The sequence below is a fragment of the Rhinatrema bivittatum genome, chromosome 2 (assembly GCF_901001135.1).
Source record: "Rhinatrema bivittatum chromosome 2, aRhiBiv1.1, whole genome shotgun sequence".
Lineage (NCBI taxonomy): Eukaryota > Metazoa > Chordata > Amphibia > Gymnophiona > Rhinatrematidae > Rhinatrema > Rhinatrema bivittatum.
Window position 1 is genome coordinate 2,461,082 of NC_042616.1, and position 25,088 is coordinate 2,486,169.

A 25,088-nucleotide genomic window follows, 5' to 3' on the forward strand; every position below is an offset into this window, starting at 1 on the left:
GACCAGATGGAGTAGACGCCTTGGCTGATGGACATCCTGCTGTATGTGTTTCCTCCCTGGCCTCTGGTGGGCAGAATTCTCCGGAGAATAGAGGTTCATCCAGAATCGGTGATTCTGGTGGTGCCAAAGTGACCATGGCATCCATGGATTGCAGATTTGATCAACCTAGCGTTGGATGGTCCTCTTCGGCTTGCCCATCTACCGAACCTACTGCGTCAGGGACCAGTTTGTTTCAATCAGGCAGAACAATTCTGTCTATCTGCTTGGCTTTTGAAAGGTGGCATCTGAAGAAAAAAGGTTATTCAGATGCGGTCATTGCTGTGCTCTAGCAATCTAGAAAGTCTTCCACCTCTCTACCCTACGCATTGGTGTGGAGCGTTTTTGATTCCTGGTGTCCCAGCTGGAAGATGGATCCCAGAAGAGTGTCTATGCGCCATATTTTGGCCTTCCTTCAGGATGGTTTGGCAAAAGGGCTGTCTTTCAATTCACTTAAAGTTCAAGTGGCGGCGCTAGGTTGCTTTCGAGGCAAGGTTCATAGCGCATCGTTTTCGGCACATCCGGACATTGTCCATTTTCTTCGAGGTGTGAAGCACTTGTGCCCTCCCGTTTGTGGGATAGGAGTTCTGCTTTCCAGGCTCGCTGGAAAACCACGTCATGGAAAGGGGAAACTCCATTGCCATCTCTAAACTGGTTTTTCCTTAACACCTACTCTTAGTATAAAGAAAACGTTTTGTGCCGACCGCAGCAAGTTTTAGCAAGTAAACATACTTCCTGCCCCCAGCTAACAGGAAGTCAGCAGGAAACATCGTGCAAGCTTTTCTGCAGCCCCAGAATAGCTCATGACCTATTTGCTTTTCACACCTAGATAGTTTAGAACAAATGACCAGCTAATGACCTCCCCCCTCCCTGCCTGGACTGACCGCTTGCACCTACTGCCCACTTGCACCCACGTAGTAAAAGGTCAGCATAAACACTGATGGTGGAAAACATTGTAGCAGGAAAATATGTGACGTATGTATCATATGAAATGCTATGTGATCATTTTATAATAAAAGAGCAGCCTTCCCAAAAGCCTGGGAGAGCACGCTTCACCCTGAATCCCGTGTGAGGTGTCTTCATTACCGTTGCTACACCCGTTCGACAGCCGTGCCTGTCTTGGATCCTTAATGTGGTCTTGCGGAGCCTCTGCGGCGTGCAACTATAAAGGATCTCACTTTGAAAGTGGTCTTTTTGGTGGGTATCTGTTTGGCGCGCAGAATTTCCGTACTTCAAGCTCTTTCCTGCAGGGAGCCCTTTTTGAGAATCTCGGACGAGATTTCCTTGCAGACTGTGCCTTCTTTCTTGCCTAAGGTGGTGTCATCATTTCATGTTAATCAGTTGGTGAGGCTCCCATCCTTCTCAAACTTAGATCTGCCAGCGGCGCCTAGATGTCAAACGAGCCTTGCTGAGATTCTTGGAGGTCACAAATAATTTCCACATGTCAGATCGCCTTTTTGTGTTGTGGAGCAGTCCCATGAAAGGGCATAAGGCGTCAAAAGCGACTATTGCGAGGTGGTTGAAAGAGGCGATTTAATTCCACATATATTTGTCAGGGTCGCCCGATTCCGGGAAGTCTCCGGGCACATTCTACTAGCTCTCAGGCAGCCTCTTGGGCAGAGTGTCCATTAGTTTCTGCTCAGGAGATCTGTAGGGCGGCTACATGGAAGTCATTGCACACCTTTGCCAGATATCGTTTAGATATCCAGTCCCCAGGCACTGGAAATTTTGGCACAAGTGTGCTATGAGCGGGACACTCTCAGTCCCACCCTACATAGGGAAGCTTTGGTACATCCCAAGAGTCTGGACTGATCCTGGTACGTACAGGGAAAGGAAAATTGGGTCTTACCTGCTAATTTTCGTTCCGGTAGTACCACAGATCAGTCCAGAGTCCCACCCTTGATTAGCAAAGGGTATTGGGAGAGTCCGCGCGATCTGTCTGTTTTTGCTTTATGGTCTTTGAAGAATCATAGGGTTTGTTGATCCCACACAGGTTTTTGGTGTGAGGGCGTTTTGTTGTTGCCTGTTTTATGGTTATCCTCTTCCCCTGTTCATTTAGGGGAGTAGGCATAGTTACTTGATTCTTCTTTATGTTTCTGGCTTGGGTACAGGAGGAGCCACTTCGTCTTAAGTGCCAGTAAAACTTTCTCTGACTCTGCTGGAAGGGAGACAAAACCCAGGAGTCTGATCTGTGGTACTACAGGAATGAAGATTAGCAGGTAAGAACCAGTTTTCCTTCTCCTGTTGTATACTGAGACTTAGAGCGTAGAGGTCGCTAATGGTGTCTCCATGATTGTTTTTTCTGTAGTACTGTGGTTTTTGACATTACTGTCCCTAGGTCTCACTAACACTATAGTAATCTCATTCCTTTCTCTTTGTATTCTTCTGTAGGGCCTGCGGTACTATTCATTTGAGCTGGGTAAGAATTCAGACCCTGTAAAGGAAGACAGCGCAGATTTCCTGAAAGCCTTCTCCGTGCACCCTGTCTCCGATGTCACCTTAATGTACCGACTACACAAAAGATTTAGCGAGATAGAACTGGAGAGGACATATGAAGAGATAAACCAACTTCAGGTATCTGATTTCAATGGACTACAAAGAAATAAGTAAAAGTAAAAGCAGCCATGTGTGACAGAGAAACCTTGGCTGCAGTGTACGCAGCAAAGTGAGACTGCTGGGAGATACAGAATCTACCTGTAACTGAGAGATTGTGACTGCAGTGTATGCAGCATAGTGAGAATGCGGAGAGATACAGAATCTACCTGTAACTGAGAGATTGTGACTGCAGTGCATGCAGCATAGTGAGATTGTGACTGCAGTGCATGCAGCATAGTGAGAATGCTGAGAGATACAGAATCTACCTGTAACTGAGAGATTGTGACTGCAGTGTATGCAGCATAGTGAGAATGCTGAGAGATTGTGACTGCAGTGTATGCAGCATAGTGAGAATGCTGAGAGATACAGAATCTACCTGTAACTGAGAGATTGTGACTGCAGTGTATGCAGCATAGTGAGAGAAATTGACTGCAGTGTATGCAGCATAGTGAGAATGCTGAGAGATACAGAATATACCTGTAACTGAGAGATTGTGACTGCAGTGTATGCAGCATAGTGAGAATGCTGGGAGATACAGAATCTACCTGTAACTGAGAGATTGTGAATGCAGTGTATGCAGCATAATGAGAATGATGAGAGATACAGAATCTACCTGTAACTGAGAGATTGTGAATGCAGTGTATGCAGCATAGTGAGAATGCTGGGAGATACAGAATCTACCTGTAATTGAGAGATTTTGACTGCAGTGTATGCAGCATAATGAGAATGCTGAGAGATACAGAATCTACCTGTAACTGAGAGACTGTGAATGCAGTGTATTCAGCATAAAGAGAATGCTGGGAGATACAGAATCTACCTGTAACTGAGAGATTGTGAATGCAGTGTATGCAGCAGAGTGAGACTGCTGGGAGATACAGAATCTACCTGTAACTGAGAGATTGTGACTGCAGTGTATGCAGCATAGTGAGAGAGATTGACTGCAGTGTATGCAGCATAGTGAGAATGCTGAGAGATACAGAATCTACCTGTAACTGAGAGATTGTGACTGCAGTGCATGCAGCATAGTGAGAATGCTGAGAGATACAGAATCTACCTGTAACTGAGAGATTGTGACTGCAGTGTATGCAGCATAGTGAGAATGCTGAGAGATATAGAATCTACCTGTAACTGAGAGATTGTGAATGCAGTGTATGCAGCATAGTGAGAATGCTGAGAGATATAGAATCTACCTGTAACTGAGAGATTGTGAATGCAGTGCATGAAGCATAGTGAGAATGCTGAGAGATACAGAATATACCCGTAACTGAGAGACTGTGACTGCAGTGTATGCAGCATAGTGAGAATGCTGAGAGATGCAGAATATACCTGTAACTGAGAGATTGTGACTGCAATGTATGCAGCATAGTGAGAGAGATTGACTGCAGTGTATGCAGCATAGTGAGAATGCTGAGAGATATAGAATCTACCTGTAAATGAGAGATTGTGACTGCAGTGTATGCAGCATAGTGAGAATGCTGAGAGATACAGAATCTACCTGTAACTGAGAGATTGTGACTGCAGTGTATGCAGCATAGTGAGAGAGATTGACTGCAGTGCATGCAGCATAGTGAGAATGCTGAGAGATACAGAATCTACCTGTAACTGAGATATTGCGACTGCAGTGTATGCAGCATAGTGAGATTGCTGAGAGATACAGAATCTACCTGTAACTGAGAGATTGTGACTGCAGTGTATGCAGCGTAGTGAGAATGCTGAGAGATACAGAATCTACCTGTAACTGAGAGATTGTGACTGCAGTGTATGCAGCGTAGTGAGATTGCTGAGAGATACAGAATCTACCTGTAACTGAGAGATTATGACTGCAGTGAATGCAGCATAGTGAGACTGCTCAGAGATACAGAATGTACGTGTGACTGTAGGGGATAGAGAGCAGTAAGTGTTCAGAGATGTAGAATCTACGTGTTTTTGGAGAGAATAGAGCAGTGAGACTGTTGAGAGATACAGAATCTGAGTATGTCTGTAGGAAAGAGAGTGCAGTGAGAGTACTGAAACATGCAGAATATGTGTGACTAGGGAATAGAGTGCAGTGTGAGTGCTGAGAGATACAGAATCTACATGTGACTGTTGGGAATAGAGTGCAGTGCGAGTGCTGAGAGATGCAGAATCTACATGTGACTGTAGGGAATAGAGTGCAGTGAGAGTGCTGAGAGATAAAGAATCTATTTGAGACTGTTGGGAATAGAATCCAATGAGAGTGCTGAGAGATACAGAATCTACATGTGACTGTTGGGAATAGAGTGCAGTGTGAGTGCTGAGAGATACAGAATCTACATGTGACTGTTGGGAATAGAGTGCAGTGAGAGTGCTGAGAGATACAGAATCTACATGTGACTGTAGGGAATAGAGTGCAGTGAGAGTGCTGAGAGATACAGAATCTACATGTGACTATAGGGAATAGAGTGCAGTGTGAGTGCTGAGAGGTACAGAATCTACATGTGACTGTAGGGAATAGAGTGCAGTGAGAGTGCTGAGAGATACAGAATCTACATGTGACTATAGGGAATAGAGTGCAGTGAGAGTGCTGAGAGATACAGAATCTACATGTGACTGTAGGGAAGAGAGTGCTGAGAGATACAGAATCTACATGTGACTAGGGAATAGAGTACAGTGAGAGTGCTGAGAGATACAGAATCTACATGTGACTAGGGAATAGAGTGCAATGTGAGTGCTGAGAGGTACAGAATCTACATGTGACTCTAGGGAATAGAGTGCAGTGAGAGTGCTGAGAGATACAGAATCTACATGTGACTATAGGGAATAGAGTGCTGAGAGATACAGAATCTACATGTGACTATAGGGAATAGAGTGCAGTGAGAGTGTTGAGAGATACAGAATCTACATGTGACTATAGGGAATAGAGTGCAGTGAGAGTGCTGAGAGATACAGAATCTACCTGTGACTGTAGGGAATAGAGTGCAATGAGAGTGCTGAGAGATGCAGAATCTACATGTGACTGTAGGGAATAGAGTGCAGTGAGAGTGCTGAGAGATACAGAATCTACATGTGACTGTTGGGAATAGAGTGCAGTGTGAGTGCTGAGAGATACAGAATCTACATGTGACTATAGGGAATAGAGTGCAGTGAGAGTGCTGAGAGATGCAGAATCTACATGTGACTGTAGGGAATAGAGTGCAGTGAGAGTGCTGAGAGATACAGAATCTACATGTGACTATAGGGAATAGAGTGCAGTGTGAGTGCTGAGAGATACAGAATCTACATGTGACTGTAGGGAATAGAGTGCAGTGTGAGTGCTGAGAGATACAGAATCTACATGTGACTGTAGGGAATAGAGTGCAGTGTGAGTGCTGAGAGATACAGAATCTACATGTGACTATAGGGAATAGAGTGCAGTGTGAGTGCGGAGAGATGCAGAATCTACATGTGACTATAGGGAATAGAGTGCAGTGTGAGTGCTGAGAGATACAGAATCTACATGTGACTATAGGGAATAGAGTGCAGTGTGAGTGCGGAGAGATGCAGAATCTACATGTGACTATAGGGAATAGAGTGCAGTGAGAGTGCTGAGAGATACAGAATCTACATGTGACTATAGGGAATAGAGTACAATGTGAGTGCTGAGAGATACAGAATCTACATGTGACTATAGGGAATAGAGTGCAGTGAGAGTGCTGAGAGATACAGAATCTACATGTGACTGTAGGGAAGAGAGTGCTGAGAGATACAGAATCTACATGTGACTAGGGAATAGAGTACAGTGAGAGTGCTGAGAGATACAGAATCTACATGTGACTAGGGAATAGAGTGCAATGTGAGTGCTGAGAGGTACAGAATCTACATGTGACTCTAGGGAATAGAGTGCAGTGAGAGTGCTGAGAGATACAGAATCTACATGTGACTATAGGGAATAGAGTGCTGAGAGATACAGAATCTACATGTGACTATAGGGAATAGAGTGCTGAGAGATACAGAATCTACATGTGACTATAGGGAATAGAGTGCAGTGAGAGTGTTGAGAGATACAGAATCTACATGTGACTATAGGGAATAGAGTGCAGTGAGAGTGCTGAGAGATACAGAATCTACCTGTGACTGTAGGGAATAGAGTGCAATGAGAGTGCTGAGAGATGCAGAATCTACATGTGACTGTAGGGAATAGAGTGCAGTGAGAGTGCTGAGAGATACAGAATCTACATGTGACTGTTGGGAATAGAGTGCAGTGTGAGTGCGGAGAGATGCAGAATCTACATGTGACTATAGGGAATAGAGTGCAGTGAGAGTGCTGAGAGATGCAGAATCTACATGTGACTGTAGGGAATAGAGTGCAGTGAGAGTGCTGAGAGATACAGAATCTACATGTGACTGTAGGGAATAGAGTGCAGTGTGAGTGCTGAGAGATACAGAATCTACATGTGACTGTAGGGAATAGAGTGCAGTGTGAGTGCTGAGAGATACAGAATCTACATGTGACTGTAGGGAATAGAGTGCAGTGTGAGTGCTGAGAGATACAGAATCTACATGTGACTATAGGGAATAGAGTGCAGTGTGAGTGCGGAGAGATACAGAATCTACATGTGACTATAGGGAATAGAGTGCAGTGTGAGTGCGGAGAGATGCAGAATCTACATGTGACTATAGGGAATAGAGTGCAGTGAGAGTGCTGAGAGATACAGAATCTACATGTGACTATAGGGAATAGAGTACAATGTGAGTGCTGAGAGATACAGAATCTACATGTGACTATAGGGAATAGAGTGCAGTGTGAGTGCTGAGAGATACAGAATCTACATGTGACTGAAGGGAATAGAGTGCAGTGAGAGTGCAGAGAGATACAGAATCTACATGTGACTATAGGGAATAGAGTGCAGTGTGAGTGCTGAGAGATACAGAATCTACATGTGACTGAAGGGAATAGAGTGCAGTGAGAGTGCTGAGAGATACAGAATCTACATGTGACTGTAGGGAATAGAGTGCAGTGTGAGTGCTGAGAGATACAGAATCTACATGTGACTGAAGGGAATAGATTGCAGTGAGAGTGCTGAGAGATACAGAATCTACATGTGACTGTAGGGAATAGAGTGCAGTGAGAGTGCTGATAGATACAGAATCTACATGTGACTGTAGAGAATAGAGTGCAGTGTGAGTGCTGAGAGATGCAGAATCTACATGTGACTATAGGGAATAGAGTGCAGTGAGAGTGCTGAGAGATGCAGAATCTACATGTGACTATAGGGAATAGAGTGCAGTGAGAGTGCTGAGAGATACAGAATCTACATTTGACTATAGGGAATAGAGTGCAGTGAGAGTGCTGAGAGATACAGAATCTACATTTGACTATAGGGAATAGAGTGCAGTGAGAGTGCTGAGAGATACAGAATCTACATGTGACTGTAGGGAATAGAGTGCAGTGTGAGTGCGGGGAGGTACCGAATCTACATGTGACTGTAGGGAATAGCGTGCAGTGAGAGTGCTGAGAGATACAGAATCTACATGTGACTATAGGGAATAGAGTGCAGTGTGAGTGCTGACAGATACAGAATCTACCTGTGACTGTAGGGAATAGAGTGCAGTGAGAGTGCTGAGAGATGCAGAATCTACATGTGAGTATAGGGAATAGAGTGCAGTGAGAGTGCTGAGAGATGCAGAATCTACATGTGACTGTAGGGAATAGAGTGTAGTGAGAGTGCTGAGAGATACAGAATCTACATGTGACTATAGGGAATAGAGTGCAGTGAGAGTGCTGAGAGATACAGAATCTACATGTGACTATAGGGAATAGAGTGCAGTGAGAGAGCGGAGAGATACAGAATCTACATGTGACTATAGGGAATAGAGTGCAGTGAGAGTGCTGAGAGATACAGAATCTACATGTGACTGTAGGGAATGGAGTGCAGTGAGAGTGCTGAGAGATGCAGAATCTACATGTGACTATAGGGAATAGAGTGCAGTGAGAGTGCTGAGAGATACAGAATCTACATGTGACTATAGGGAATAGAGTGCAGTGAGAGAGCGGAGAGATACAGAATCTACATGTGACTATAGGGAATAGAGTGCAGTGAGAGTGCTGAGAGATGCAGAATCTACATGTGACTATAGGGAATAGAGTGCAGTGAGAGTGCTGAGAGATACAGAATCTACATGTGACTATAGGGAATAGAGTGCAGTGAGAGAGCAGAGAGATACAGAATCTACATGTGACTATAGGGAATAGAGTGCAGTGAGCGAGCAGAGAGATACAGAATCTACATGTGACTATAGGGAATAGAGTGCAGTGAGAGTGCTGAGAGATACAGAATCTACATGTAAGTATAGGGAATAGAGTGCAGTGAGAGTGCTGAGAGATACAGAATCTACATGTGACTATAGGGAATAGAGTGCAGTGAGAGTGCTGAGAGATACAGAATCTACATGTGACTATAGGGAATAGAGTGCAGTGAGAGAGCGGAGAGATACAGAATCTACATGTGACTATAGGGAATAGAGTGCAGTGAGAGTGCTGAGAGATGCAGAATCTACATGTGACTATAGGGAATAGAGTGCAGTGAGAGTGCTGAGAGATACAGAATCTACATGTGACTATAGGGAATAGAGTGCAGTGAGAGAGCAGAGAGATACAGAATCTACATGTGAGTATAGGGAATAGAGTGCAGTGAGAGTGCTGAGAGATACAGAATCTACATGTGACTATAGGGAATAGAGTGCAGTGAGAGTGCTGAGAGATACAGAATCTACATGTGACTATAGGGAATAGAGTGCAGTGAGAGTGCTGAGAGATACAGAATCTACATGTGACTATAGGGAATAGAGTGCAGTGAGAGTGCTGAGAGATACAGCATCTACATGTGACTATAGGGAATAGAGTGCAGTGAGAGTGCTGAGAGATACAGCATCTACATGTGACTATAGGGAATAGAGTGCAGTGAGAGAGCGGAGAGATACAGAATCTACATGTGACTATAGGGAATAGAGTGCAGTGAGAGTGCTGAGAGATGCAGAATCTACATGTGACTATAGGGAATAGAGTGCAGTGAGAGTGCTGAGAGATTCAGAATCTACATGTGAGTATAGGGAATAGAGTGCAGTGAGAGTGCTGAGAGATACAGAATCTACATGTGACTATAGGGAATAGAGTGCATTGAGAGTGCTGAGAGATGCAGAATCTACATGTGACTATAGGGAAGAGAGTGCTGAGAGATACAGAATCTACATGTGACTATAGGGAATAGAGTGCAGTGAGAGAGCGGAGAGATACAGAATCTACATGTGAGTATAGGGAATAGAGTGCAGTGAGAGTGCTGAGAGATACAGATTCTACTTGTGACTATAGGGAATAGAGTGCAGTGAGAGTGCTGAGAGATACAGAATCTACATGTGAGTATAGGGAATAGAGTGCAGTGAGAGAGCGGAGAGATACAGAATCTACATGTGACTATAGGGAATAGAGTGCAGTGAGAGTGCTGAGAGATGCAGAATCTACATGTGACTATAGGGAATGGAGTGCAGTGAGAGTGCTGAGAGATGCAGAATCTACGTGTTACTCTATGGAATAGTGTCCTGACATACATGCTCACTAACTTATGATTCTCTTTCAGGCTCACATATTTATTTGTTTTTCTATACCGACATTCGATTTGACATATCACATCGGTTTACATATAACAAGGTGTCTAAGGCCAGTCTTATAATGACATGATAGAGGGTAACATGTTAATTGAATAACTAGCTAAGTACACATAACTGTTATACAGGATAGTAATATATATGCTCACTCATACACACATATGCTCTCATGCTCAGTGCTGTACAATATATAAATCACTTTTGTACTAGAAGGTACAGGTTGAAAAAAAAAGAGCAAACTGAATGGCTACAGATCCTGACACAGAAACTGCACGCTAGCAAAACACCTCGGTCCCACATGCAAAACACAAACAGACCCTCAGCAAATACAAAATAATTGACTTCATATTAAAAACAGAAATATGGAGACCAACGCTTAACTGGATACTGAAAAAGCCAGACTCTTTCTGCAGTATAGCACCAGAAAAATAAAAGCAATTGCATTTTCCCTGTACTGTAAAACATAGAAATATTGAGATGCACATTTCCCAAAATGACACACAGAAAATCAGATTATTCCTACGTCCCCTCTCAGAGAAGTAGAAGCAATAGTAGTCTCACTTTCCTACTTCTCCCCCTGTCCCCAGCCCCCTCCCCTTTCAGCCAGACTCATGCTCGGTGCAATAATGCAAAACCAGGAACATCATTACTCATAAAATAAAATCAGGAAATATAAATCAATCCTAATAGTAAATCATACTAATAAAAAATATTTCAAAACAAATGAATAAAATACCTAATAAATAAAAAGAATTAGAATAAAAAAAAATACTTTAAACATTTCACAAAAATCAATTAAATCTTTCAAAACAGTAGGCATATCAAATAACACCCAAAAAATTAAAAGTAGGATAAAAAAAATCTCCCACTCCATACCTGAGAGCGTCTGATTTCCAGTAACCCTGAGATTGTGATGGGTTAGTGGAGGGCACACACGAACTTTCTCTGCTCCCTCACGGTACATACGTGATGTGAGAATGTCACGCGTCTACACTCACTTCTTCTCCCTCTCAGTCACTCAGCCCCCTCCCCTTCAGTCAATCAACCTTCATCCCCCTCTCTCATCTCCATTCCCTCTCTCATCTCCATTCCCTCTCTCATCCCAAGTCACTCAAATCCCCTTCCCTCACTGTCATCCCATCTCCCTGCCTCCCTCCCCATTTCCACTTCCCTCTCAAGGCACTCAAACACCTTCCCTTCCCTCTCAGTCACTTCCTCCCCTTCCCTCTGTCACTCTCTTCCTCCTCTTCCCTCTCACTCAACCCCATTCCCCCACTATCACCTCCCTTCCCTCCCAACCATCGTCACTCATACCCCCATAACTCACTCTCACCCCTTCCCTCTCAGTCACTTCCTCCCCTTCCCTCTGTCACTCCCCTCCTCCTCTTCCCTCTCACTCAACCCCATTCCCCCACTATCATCTCCCTTCCCTCCCAACCACCGTCACTCATACCCCCATAACTCACTCTCACCCCTTCCCTCTCAGTCACTTCCTCCCCTTCCCTCTGTCACTCCCTTCCTCCTCTTCCCTCTCACTCAACCCCATTCCCCCACTATCACCTCCCTTCCCTCCCAACCACCGTCACTCATACCCCCATAACTCACTCTCACCCCTTCCCTCTCAGTCACTTCCTCCCCTTCCCTCTGTCACTCCCTTCCTCCTCTTCCCTCTCACTCAACCCCATTCCCCCACTATCACCTCCCTTCCCTCCCAACCACCGTCACTCATACCCCCATGACTCACTCTCAGCCCTTCCCTCTGTCACTTCCTCCCCTTCCTTCTGTCACTCCCCTCCTCCTCTTCCCTCTCACTCAACCCCATTCCCCCACTATCACCTCCCTTCCCTCCCAACCACCGTCACTCATACCCCCATAACTCACTCTCAGCCTTTCCCTCTCAGTCACTTCCTCCCCTTCCCTCTGTCACTCCCTTCCTCCTCTTCCCTCTCACTCAACCCCATTCCCCCACTATCACCTCCCTTCCCTCCCAACCACCGTCACTCATACCCCCATAACTCACTCTCACCCCTTCCCTCTCAGTCACTTCCTCCCCTTCCCTCTGTCACTCCCTTCCTCCTCTTCCCTCTCACTCAACCCCATTCCCCCACTATCACCTCCCTTCCCTCCCAACCATCGTCACTCATACCCCCATGACTCACTCTCAGCCCTTCCCTCTCAGTCACTTCCTCCCCTTCCCTCTGTCACTCCCCTCCTCCTCTTCCCTCTCACTCAACCCCATTCCCCCACTATCACCTCCCTTCCCTCCCAACCACCGTCACTCATACCCCCATGACTCACTCTCACCCCTTCCCTCTCAGTCACTTCCTCCCCTTCCCTCTGTCACTCCCTTCCTCCTCTTCCCTCTCACTCAACCCCATTCCCCCACTATCACCTCCCTTCCCTCCCAACCACCGTCACTCATACCCCCATAACTCACTCTCAGCCCTTCCCTCTCAGTCACTTCCTCCCCTTCCCTCTGTCACTCCCTTCCTCCTCTTCCCTCTCACTCAACCCCATTCCCCCACTATCACCTCCCTTCCCTCCCAACCACCGTCACTCATACCCCCATGACTCACTCTCACCCCTTCCCTCTCAGTCACTTCCTCCCCTTCCCTCTGTCACTCCCTTCCTCCTCTTCCCTCTCACTCAACCCCATTCCCCCACTATCACCTCCCTTCCCTCCCAACCACCGTCACTCATACCCCCATAACTCACTCTCACCCCTTCCCTCTCAGTCACTTACTCCCCTTCCCTCTGTCACTCCCTTCCTCCTCTTCCCTCTCACTCAACCCCATTCCCCCACTATCACCTCCCAACCACCGTCACTCATACCCCCATAACTCACTCTCAGCCCTTCCCTCTCAGTCACTTCCTCCCCTTCCCTCTGTCACTCCCTTCCTCCTCTTCCCTCTCACTCAACCCCATTCCCCCACTATCACCTCCCTTCCCTCCCAACCACCGTCACTCATACCCCCATGACTCACTCTCACCCCTTCCCTCTCAGTCACTTCCTCCCCTTCCCTCTGTCACTCCCTTCCTCCTCTTCCCTCTCACTCAACCCCATTCCCCCACTATCACCTCCCTTCCCTCCCAACCACCGTCACTCATACCCCCATAACTCACTCTCACCCCTTCCCTCTCAGTCACTTCCTCCCCTTCCCTCTGTCACTCCCTTCCTCCTCTTCCCTCTCACTCAACCCCATTCCCCCACTATCACCTCCCAACCACCGTCACTCATACCCCCATAACTCACTCTCACCCCTTCCCTCTCAGTCACTTCCTCCCCTTCCCTCTGTCACTCCCTTCCTCCTCTTCCCTCTCACTCAACCCCATTCCCCCACTATCACCTCCCAACCACCGTCACTCATACCCCCATAACTCACTCTCACCCCTTCCCTCTCTGTCTCTCACATCCTTCCTCCCACAGCCCCCCTCCCCTTCCTTCTCAGGTCACTCAAACCCCCCTTCCTTCACTCTCACCTCCATTCCCTCTCAATCACTCACTCCTTCCCTTTCCCTTCCTTCTCAGTCACTCACCAGCCTCTTCCTTTCCCATCCTTCCCTCTCACCCCCTCCCCTTCCCCCTCGGTGACTCACCTCTTCCCCTGCTGGCGAGGTGTAAGAAGCCCGCTGGTAGGACACCACCATGCATTGAGTACTGCCGCACAGGACCTCTGATCGCTGGTTGGGGGTGGGAACCCCGCCAGCGCCCCACAACCCAGTGCCACTGCGATGAGACTCTGATCGCTGGTGTGGGAGGGGAACCCCGACAGCACGAAACAAGAGAACTTAATTCTTGTGGCTTGTGTAAGTCGAGGCCCTGCCTGTATGACGGTGTTCAGCTCAGCACCTCTTAGTCCATCTCTGCTCGACTCCCAGTTGGGTGGGCCTGAGCCACTGCTCTGTACTCGACTCTGCAGCGTTGCACCAAAAACACAACTACTAATGCTGTTTGTGATTGACCGGAGGCGGGTGGCATCTTACAGACGAAGCAATTTAATGAGGCATGAGCTTTCGAGGAGAATCCGCTTGGTCAGTTCCCTGTTCGTACCCGGATCAGTCCAGACTGCTGGGTTTTGCCTCCCTTCCAGCAGATGGAGACAGAGAAAAAATTCGAGAGCGCCCCATCTTAACCTGTTGTGCTAACTGCATCTCCCCAGTATTTTTCCGTCTCCAGCAGATGGAGGTGGTACAAAACCTGCGGTTCTGACCGTTCTTGGGTTTTCAAAAAAATAAATAAATCATCACCAGCAACTTTTCTCCTCAAGAATTCTTTTTTTTTTCTGCAGACAGGACAAGAAGGAATCAAAGAACTGTTCCTCCCAGGGGGTTGGCAGGTCCCAGCAGGGCCATCCCCCCAGGCTTTACAGGAGCATGGGTTGCTGACCCGGATTTGCTCCCTCTTCTTCTGAGGCACAGGGGGGTGATTACCAGTGGTTCAGTCCCTCCCCCCTCCTTTTCTGGATCTGGAGAAGCCTTTGCCCTGAGCCGGGAACATAAAAGAAGGATTAATTATTTAGCATACAGGATATTGGAGTGCACGGCTTTTTCTGCTACGGCGGCCAGGGTGCATGCGAGCGGTTTTACCGTAACCCAGGCTCCCAGGGTGATTTTTGTCCGCTTTCGTTGTCTGTGCCCCCCCCCATGTGCTTCCTCTCCGGCTATGCCACGAGGGACCCATTGTTCAGGCTGCAGAGAGCCTTCTTCGCGGCTCTCCTGCAATGTTATATGTGCTCACTGCCTCCCCGGAGGGGAAAGCTCCTCGAGAGCGACGGGGGCAGCATCCGGGAAGTCCCACGGTGCGGGCAAGCGGCCCACTGCTCCTGGGCTTGAGGCTGATCTGTTCCCGCTCAGCACGGGAACGGCGGCCATTTTTAAAGCCTTCAGCACCGCTAAGGATACAGCGGTAGGGAGAGGGGACCTCCCACCCGACTTGCCTCGGCTAATTTGAGTCCAGGGGAGCCTCAGGAGTTGTCGGATGTTGAGCCCGACCCCCAGGAGGGGGTTTTGAGAGGTCCATCAGGTTTCACAGCAGACTTTGTGCTCTTGATGCACAAAGCCTGTATGACCAGTCAATAGCGCTAGGAGGCCATGTTGCATTGACAGCCAGAGGAAGGTCCCCTCAAGAAGATCCCCAGATGGCAGGAGCTGCAGCGGACTGTGCGGATTCGCAAGCTCAGGGGCCCCTTGTCTCAGGACCACACTTCTGGGGCATCGGATCTCATGGGGTCTCTAGCTCACGATTCCTCTTCAGCTCCTCCTCTCCTTGGTGGGAATCAGGACGGGGAGCCGGAAAAGGCTTTGCCTTTGGAGGGGGACGATCCAAAGGTAGTTCGCTCATTCAATTTGTGGATTGTTTAATGTAATCCCGAACGTTACCTGTTCAATACTCTATTGTTTAATGTAACGCCTTACGGCGAAAGTTTTGTTCTTTGGAAACCGTCTTGATTTGATTTGCATATCGAGAAAGTCGGTATATAAAAACCCTAAATAAATAAATAAAATAAATTTCAAAAGGAAGAACTAGACCCTCTCATTCTGCATGTCCTAGTAGAGCTAGGTATTGCAGTCTCCGAGGATACTACCAGCTAGGATACAGTCAATGCGGTCCTGGCAGGCCTATGGGTCTGGAGAAGACCTTCCCTTTTCACCAGATGGTGCAGCAGTTGATGGTCCGGGAGAGGGATGCTCTGGAGTCGGGCCTCAGAGTGGGCAGGGCTATGGAGAAGCTCTACCCACTACCAGAGGAGACAATCAAGCTTTTGTAGCTGCCTAAGGTGGACGCTTCCATGTCAGTGGTCACAAAGAGAACCACCATCCTGTTGGCAGGTGCAACAGTCCTTAAAGACCTACAGGATCGAAAGTTCGAAGTTCATCTGAAGAGGATCTTTGAGGTGTCAGCTCTCAGCATTCTGGCGGCCATTTGTAGCAGCTTTATGCTTCTTGTGAACCTCCGGTGGGTGCAACAGTTGCTGAGCACCAGGGAGCTGCCGCCTCAGGATGCGGTGCAGGCCGAACACTTAGAAGCGGCAGTGGCCTATGGTGCGGATGCCCTTTATTCCAGAACCATGGTTTCAGCAGTCTCAGCGAGGCGGCGTCTCTGGTTATGCATCTGGTCGGCGAATGTTTCCTCCAAGACTCAGCTTAGTGCGCTCCCCTTTAAAGGCAAGTTTCTCTTTGGGGAAGACTTGGAGCAGCTGATCAAGTTTTTGGGGGACAATAAGGTGCACAAGCTGCCAGAAGACAAGCCCAAGGGAGCTAGAGGTTTTCTTCCCATCCGCTTTTGTTTTCAGGGCAGAGGCGTTTTCACCAGAATAGAGCGCTGGGATCAGGCCAGTGGCATTCCTTGGAGAGGTCTCAGTCCTGGCCTCAATCCTTTTGAGGGCACAGATCGAGCTGGGAGTGGGCCAGTCAAAGGACCCTTGGATCCAAGTCCTCTCAATGAGATATAGCCTACCCATTCCTTCATCCCAGTGATAGGCGGATGGCTGTCCTTTTTTTTTTTACAAGGAATGGGTCAAAATAATGTCGGTCCAGTGGGTTCTAAATGTCATAGAACATGGCTACACTTTAGAATTTTCTCAATCTCTCCAAGACCTATTTATGGTCTCTCCCTGCAGTTCCCTGTTGAAGAAGCAAATTGTTTGGCAAACCGTCCAACGACTGCAGCGCCTGGGAGCTATTGTTCCTGTTCCCCAGGAGCAGTGGGGGGAACAGGCCATTATTCCATTTACTTTATGGTGCTGAAGAAGGAAGGTTCCTTCCGTCCGATTCTGGATCTGAAGATAGTGAACAAGCCCCTCAACGTCCCGCATTTTTGAAGGGAGACCCTGCATTCAGTCATTGCAGCCATGCACAGGGGGGAGTTCCTAGCTTCCCTGAATTTAACGGAAGCATATCTACACATCGGGATCCACAAGGATCATCAGAAGTTCCTCAGCTTCATGGTTCTCGGCATGCATTTCCAGTTTCGGGCCCTTCCCTTCGGTCTGGCCACAGCACCACGCACGTTTACCAAGGTGATGGTTGTAGGGGCAGCAGCCCTCCAGAGAGTGGGAGTGCTGGTTCACCCATATCTGGATGACTAGCTCATCCGGGCAAAGTCAGAGGAGCTTTGCAAACAAGCGGTGGACAAGGTCTTGTACCACCTGAGGTCACTTAGTTGGGTCATCAACCACTCCAAGAGTCACCTTTGCCCTTCTCAGGTCCTGGATTTCTTAGCACGATTCGATACCCCTCTGGGCAGAGTCTTCCTGATGGAGGAGCGCATCTCCAAGTTGCAGGGTCAGATTCAACACCTTATGACGGTCGCAGTCCCCAGGGTTTGGGACTACTTACAGGTCCTTGGCTCCATAGCGTCCACTCTGGAGTTGGTACCATGGGTGTTTGCTCATATGAGGCCCTTACAGAAAGCGTTGCTATCCGGTTGGAATCCGGTGTCGGAAGAGTTCCAGATGGCCTTACCGCTCACAGAATCCGCCAGGTCCAGTCTTGGGTGGTGGCTTGCCCGAGTTCACTTGAGGTGCGGGGTGGACCTCAAAGTGCCTCAGTGGGTGATAGTGACCATGGACACCAGCCTCTCCGGTTGGGGGGCAGTGTGCCAGACCCAGTCAGTTCAGGGCCAATGGTCGTGGAGGAGGCACAGTGATCCATCAGTCGCCTAGAGACAAGAGTGGTGCATCTAGCATTACAGAATTTTCTTCCTCTCTTGCACAACCGGGCTGTTCGAGTTCTGTCGGACAATGCGACAGCAGCCTACATCAACCGTCAAAGAGGAGCCAAGAATCTTTCAGTAGCTCTGGAAGCGGATCTGTTGATGTCTTGGGCAGAACAACATCTAGCATTGCAGGCGGCATCCCACATTGCAGGGACTGACAATATACAAGCGGATTTTCTAAGCCGCCAAAGACTAGACCCCGGAGAGTGGGAGCTGTCATTAGAAGCAATGTCCCTCATCTCGCGCAGATGGGGGTGTTCCTCATCTGGATTTGATGGCGACGCGGATAAATGCCAAGGCGCCGTGTTTCTTCAGTCACAGACGGGAACATGGGACAGAAGGGGTGAATGCTCTAGTGCTCCCCTGGCCACACAGGATTCTGCTTTGTTTCTCTGTCATGGCCTCTGATCGGCAAGCTTCTAAGGAGAATAGAGATTCACCTAGGGAGGATAATTCTTGTGGCCCCAGAATGACCCAGGAGGCCCTGGTTCGCCGACCTAGTCAACCTCGCAGTGGATGGACCCTTACGTCTGAGTCATCTTCCAAACTTGCTGCGTCAGGGCCTTATATTTTTTGACCAGGCATATCGCTTTTGTCTTGCGGCCTGGCTTTTGAAAGGAAGCAGTTAAGAAAGAAAGGCTATCCGGAGGAGGTGATTACCACCCTACTTCGAGCCCAAAAGGCCTCTCCTTCATTAACTTACATCCGGGTCTGGAAGATCTTTGAATCTTGGTGTCGTGAGCAGGGAACCCTTCCTCGACAGGCCTCAGTGGCACAAATTCTCACTTTCTTGCAGAAAGGCCTAAGGTAAAGGGTTACCTTTTAATTCCCTTTGGGTTCAGGTTGCAGCCTTGGGATGGTTGAGAGGCAAACTCCATGGAGTGTTCCTGGCGGTGCATCCGGATGTGTTGCGCTTCCTCCGAGGGGCGAAGCACTTGAATCCCCCTGTTCATCTGACATGTCCGTCTTGGAGTCTTAATTTGGTTCTCAGAGTCTCGTGTAAGCCCCCTTTTGAACCTCTTAAGAAGGCCACCTTGAAGGATTTAACTCTGAAGATGGTTTTTTTTTTGTGGCAATTTGCTCCACTCGGAGAGTGTCCGAACTTCAAGCCCTTTCGTGCAGGGAACCTTTTTTATGAATCTCTGATTCTGGGGTCTCGCTCAGAACGGTTCCCTCCTTTCTGCCAAAGGTGGTGTCTGCTTTCCACTTAAATCAATCAGTGGAACTTCCGGCTTTTACCAATGTGTTCCTCACACTAGGGAATTGCGGCACCGAAATGTTAGGAGAACCCTGTTACGTTATCTCGAAGTTACTAATGCTTTTTGGGTCTCTGGAGCGGCGCTAACAAGGGAAATAAGGTGTCAAAAGCGATCATAGCTCATTGGTTGAAAGAGGCCATTGCTTCCGCTTATTATATTTGTCATGGTCGTCCGGTACCTTAAGGTTTAAAAGCGCATTCCACTTGGTCCCAAGCTGCTTCCTGGGCAGAGTGTCAGTTGAGTTTGCCGCAAGAAATTTGCAGGGCGGTGAGCTGGAACTCTTTACGCACTATTGCCAGACACTACTGTTTGGACATAGAGGCGCCAGATGTTGACAGTTTCGGAGCTGTCATTCGAGTGGGACTCTCCGGGTCCCACCCCAGATAAGGAGGTTGTGGCACATCCCAGCGGTCTGGACTGATCCGGGTACGTACAGGGAAAGGAAAATTGGTTCTTGTCTGCTAATTTTCGTTCCTGTAGTACCAGAGATCAGTCCAGATGCCCGCCCATTGGTGGTGGCTAGTTTTCCTTGAGAGTCCGCTCGATCGCTCATAGCAACGATTTTTTTCAGCTCTGCTACTGGCTCATTTGGGGTACAGATTTCTCCTTATCCTGTTCCCAGATTTTTCCGTGTACGTAGTTGGTTTAATCATTTCCTTCTTGTCGTTGTTTAACTTGTTTAATATAAATTTTCTGCTTTGGTAGTTGTAATACTGAGGAGATGCAGTTAGCACACCAGGTTAAGATGGAGTGCTCTCGAAGTTTTTCTCTGTCTCCATCTGCTGGAAGGGAGGCTCATCCCATGGTCTGGACTGATCTATGGTACTATAGGAACGAAAATTAGCAGGTAAGAACCAATTTTCCTATGCCACTGTTTGTCACTGAGTGTTTGAGAGGGCATGAAGTGGCTGCACTGGCTCAGGAAGCAAATTTCTGCATTGGTTTTAGCTGCACAGTAAGCAAGCCTTGCAGTAAGAACGTGAGATCTTCACTCTGCTTACCTTTGTGGCATCGCTCTGCCCTATCGGTGGGTTCCAGGCTTTGCCACCCTTCTGGGGTGATTTGGCCTCAGTTGTTCCAATAAGGTACTTTTGTATCATTTACTCAAGAATAAAATTCTCCTCCTCCTCTTCATTTGTTCAAGGTGCATTCACAATGGATTAGCACCTTTTATGAACTGACTGTTTAAACACCTGAGGCAGGCAAATCAAGATCATGTTGGATTGTGTTATGTTATGTATTTATGTTTGTATGTTTTATATTATTCATTCATGATCATGTTGGATTGTGTTATGTTATGTATTTATGTTTGTATGTTTTATATTATTCATTCATGATCATGTTGGATTGTGTTATGTTATGTATTTGTTTGTATGCTTTATATTATTCAATCATGATCATGTTGGATTGTGTTATGTTATGTGTTTATGTTTGTATGTTTTATATTATTCAATAAGGGCCGGATTTTCAGAGGATTTATGCACGCCAGGCCTATTTTATAAAGACCCAGGATACGTCTAAGTCCCGGGGCTTTACTGAAGGGGCGGGGCCAGAGGCCTCCGACACAGCGGCCTGGGAGGGAACGGGGAAAGGCAGTGCGGCTCGGCGCAGACAAGGTGCACAATTGTGCACCCACAAGTTATAAAATCGGGCATACATATGTGCGCACTGGGTAGCGCACGCACATGTACGCCCACGCGCTGCTTTGAAAATCTACCCCTAAATGTGTGGCTGGTATTTCTAAATATTTCATTTTGTAGCTTTTAATTTAGGTTTTACTAAATTTATTAGTTCTATTTATTAGTTATTTGTTTTCATACTATATTAACCACTCTGTTGATTTGCTTGGTTTATTGCATTCTATGAGCATACATTCGGCATGAATTCAAGATCTGAAGGCAGTTGATAGATTTGCCTGTCTCACAATTCAGATTGCAGTTAACGTCTAATGGATGAACTTTCTCCTTGCTTTGCAGTTACAAATAAAAAATCTGACGTTGCTTACACCAGAGGGGGCAGCTGGGATGCACTGGCCTATAGGAATCAACCCTCCTTTTGTCCCCAAATCCCGCTTTGAGGTGATCAACTGGGAGTATTTCACAGAGGAACATCTGTTTTCCTGTTTTGATGGTTCTCCCAAGTGTGAGCTGAGCGGAGCCAATAAAGCTGATGTGACTGATATTCTGGAGACGGCCCTGGAGCAGCTTAACCAACGCTATCAACCACTACTTCGCTTCCAGAGAAAACAGTTGCTGAATGGTTATAGGCGATTTGATCCCACACGGGGCATGGAATATACATTGGACCTTCTGCTGGACACAGTCACGCAAAAAGGACACAGCCACATCTTGGCCAAGAGGGTTAGCCTGCTGCGGCCCCTAAGTAAGGTGGAGATCATCCCTATGCCTTACGTCACTGAGGCCACGCGGGTCCAGATTATCTTACCATTAAATATTCATGACCTGGACTATGTGGGAAACTTCCTGGACATGTTTGCCATGAATTCTCTGGATACTCATGATAATGCCTTGCTGACTCTCCTTTTTATCTATGACCCTTACGACGCTCAGCGAGTAAACCAGGTGGATGTGTTTGCCGGAGTGAAGTTCATGGTAGGGGAGCTGGAGAAGCGTTACTCGGACGTAAAGATCCCCTGGATCAGTGTGAAAACTGAAGTGCCATCCCAGGTCAAACTGATGGACATTGTCTCCAAGAAGCATCCAATGGACACGCTCTTTTTCCTCACCAGCGTCTGGACAGAAATCAACATGGAGTTTTTAAACCGTTGCCGCATGAACGCCATTAGTAACTGGCAGGTTTTCTTCCCGATACACTTCCAGGAATTTAACCCCGTCTTGATGTACCGTGGCAAGCAGCCTTCCTCCACCTCTGATTTTCTTCGGGACGGACACTTTGACCGCCACGTGTCTGTGGAAGCTTGCTTTTATAACTCTGACTACATGGCAGCCCGGACCAAGATGGCAACTGACGTCTTGGAGCACGATGAAATGTTAGAGAGTCTGGACGTTTTCGATGTGTTTCTCAGATATTCTGAGCTCCACGTGTTTCGCGCTCTGGATCCGGCGCTGGTGCAGAAGTACACCCTGCGTGGCTGTAACCCACGCTTGAGTGAAGAGGTGTATCACCGCTGTGTCCTCAGTAACCTGGAAGGGCTGGCATCTCGCAGTAACCTGGCTATGGCACTATTTGAGCAGGAGCAGGCCAACAGTACCTAATGCAGCACTGGACAAGCTTTCGAGACTGCAATATTATACTGTATATTTTTAAATAGTATTATGCATTATTAAACAGATTCTCTTTTGCAGTAAAGCAGTTGCATTTCATATTGAATAAAGGCGTTGGTGACAGGCTCGTTACACTGCCCTGCCCCTTTCTTTATTGCATACAAATCCTTCTTTTTATTAAAATATGCACAAACTACAGCAATAAAGACAAAGCGAAAATGACAAAGGTGCCTAGGACAGAAGCTTTCACAGTGGGTTCATTAATAAAAAGATGCATAACACAAGTGAGTACAGAATTGCCCACAGGTAATAAGAAGGTCCATCCAGCATGTGATGATATGGACCTATCAGTCCAGTACCAAAATGTCCTGATACTGTGTTTAACATGGGAAAACCTAGCATGCAGGTCTGATGTTGGAAGTCTTACTTGCAAAATTTAGGAAGGACCCCCAAATTCGTGATACATTGTGATATTTATCCGGAGATAAAAAGTGCGAATCTCCATTGAAAAACCCTTCCAAATGGTTTGTAATCCAGAGTGTGTAAGTTGGAGTATCCGCAGACTTCCATTTTTAAGCAATGTTTCATCTTGCAGCTACCAGCAGATGAATCACTAATGGGATACCCCCAGAGAGAGAAGAGGTGATGTCTGGAACAGGAAACCCTAGTAAAATTATGACTGGGTCAAATGGAAGGGAGACTTTAGTGATGTCATACATCCACGATATGACCTCTTTCCAGTAAATCGTTACCTGAGGCGAGTCCACCACATGTGAATCAAGGATCCTATCTCACCACAGCCCCTCCAGCACCTATCCGTGTCACAGAGTATGTAAGCGAAGGGGGCTATGATACCAATAGTACAATATTTTAAATCCTTTTTCTTTAATAGTCATACATAATGAATTCCCCTTGAAGAGCCACCAAATCATGTGATCCCATTGCTCTTCCGTTACGTCCTTGTCTCAGTCAATAACCCATCGCATTTTAAAATTACTAATGGGGTCCCCCTCCTCTTCGAGTATTAACTGCTACATTTTTATAAATTAGTTCTTACCCTTCCCAGGGCATAGCTCCTCGAAAGGCCTTAAACAATGACTAAAGGCCTTTGTCAGATTGGAGGGTTCCCTATAACTGCAGATAACTAAAAATCGGGATCAGGTAGCCCTCTAACTTCTCTTCCAATTGCCAGTGAGAAAGAAATTTCTCCTTGTGGAATAATTGACCTGTCCGATTTATTCCTCGCTCACAGAGCCAAGAGAAATTGGTTCTGTTCATGTGTTGAGGGAAATAGCTGCTACCCCATAAGGGCATAAACAGACCTACAGGTAGATATTCTTCCACGTGAGAGTAAAGAGTTCCAACATTGCAAAATCCTGGATAGGAAGGGATAATCCCCCACTAAATTTTTCTGCTTTGTGTATGTCATCCCTAACAGAACTTGCAAGGGGGTATTGACAAGGGAGTACAGCTCTTTCAAGATAAACCCAGTGCTTTTCATCCAGGGCTTTACATAACATTAAAACGCTTTTTAGATGACTTGCCCAACGGTAAGCTCCAAAGTCAGGAAGACCAAGGCCTCCCTTTCCTTGTAGCCCCTTCATAACTTTACCTGCTAGTCTAGTGCTTTTTTTCTTCCAAACAAAGGCAGATACATGTGAATTGAGATCAGAAATAAAGGACTCGGTCAACTTAATAGGCAACATCTCAAATAAGAAACGTACCTGTGGTAAAATGTTTATCTTCATCATTGAGCTTCTACCAAACCAGGATAGCGAGAAAAGCAACCCTCTCTTAATATCTTGTTTTAATATTATTCCACAAAGGTAGATAGTTCAGTGAATATAGTTGATTTAAGTTGGCAAATAATTTCACCCCTGAGTATTTCATTGAAGTGTGTGCCCATTGAAAAGTAAAACTATCGGAGATCAGGAACAATACATTTGAGACACACCTAAATCTAACAGTTCTAACATTTACAGGATATTAATTTTATAACCAGGTAACTGACTGAAGTCCTCAATCAGAGCAGAAAGAGATTTTAGAGGCATGTGATGTTCTCTGATGAAAAGGAGAATTTAATTGGCAAAAAGAGCTAACTTATGCATTTCTCCCTCTTCTGTGGATGTTAGGATGTGATCTAATTGCAAAAGCTAAAGTCTCCAAGAAGATAGCAAAGAGCAAGGAAGAAAGGGGACAACCTTGTCTAGTCCCTCTCTTAAGGCAAAATGGAGCTGAGGCAATGTCATTGACTCTTACCTGAGCCATAGGAGATGTATACAAGCTAGCGATCCATCGCAAGAAATTAGGGCCAAAGTTCATGTTAGAGAGAGTAGCAAACGGGAAAGGCCGTTCCACCCTATCAAAAGCTTCCTCACCATCCAATGAGAGCAACACAGAGTTAGGATTACGGCTGCCTGCTTCATAGATCAAATTAATAGCCTGTCTAATGTTGTCAGCACCCTGACGGGCAAGTACAAATCCTGTTCGATCCCTGAGAATCTGTATGAAAAGAAATTTCCCAATAAGCCCAGCAAGCACCCTAGCTTATTGGGATGACAGATTGGGAGTAGATCTATTCTGGATAGGCTCGTTTAAATAACCAGGTTTTTAACTTCTTTTTAAATTTAATCACAC

General features: G+C 46.7%; 1 protein-coding gene across 7 annotated transcripts in view; it reads left to right on the forward strand.

Moving 5' to 3' along the window:
- The window catches only part of CHPF2 (chondroitin polymerizing factor 2), a 53,585-nt gene extending 31,006 nt beyond the window's left edge, over window positions 1-22,579 (forward strand). For all 7 annotated transcript variants that reach the window (XM_029587243.1, XM_029587246.1, XM_029587244.1 and 4 more), the window contains exons 4-5: window positions 2,428-2,610; window positions 21,183-22,579. In XM_029587243.1, coding sequence (XP_029443103.1) covers window positions 2,428-2,610; window positions 21,183-22,442 — 1,443 coding nt within the window. In that variant the 3' untranslated portion in view covers window positions 22,443-22,579. The remainder of the gene's footprint in view (window positions 1-2,427; window positions 2,611-21,182) is intronic.
- The last annotated feature ends 2,509 nt before the right edge of the window (window positions 22,580-25,088 follow it).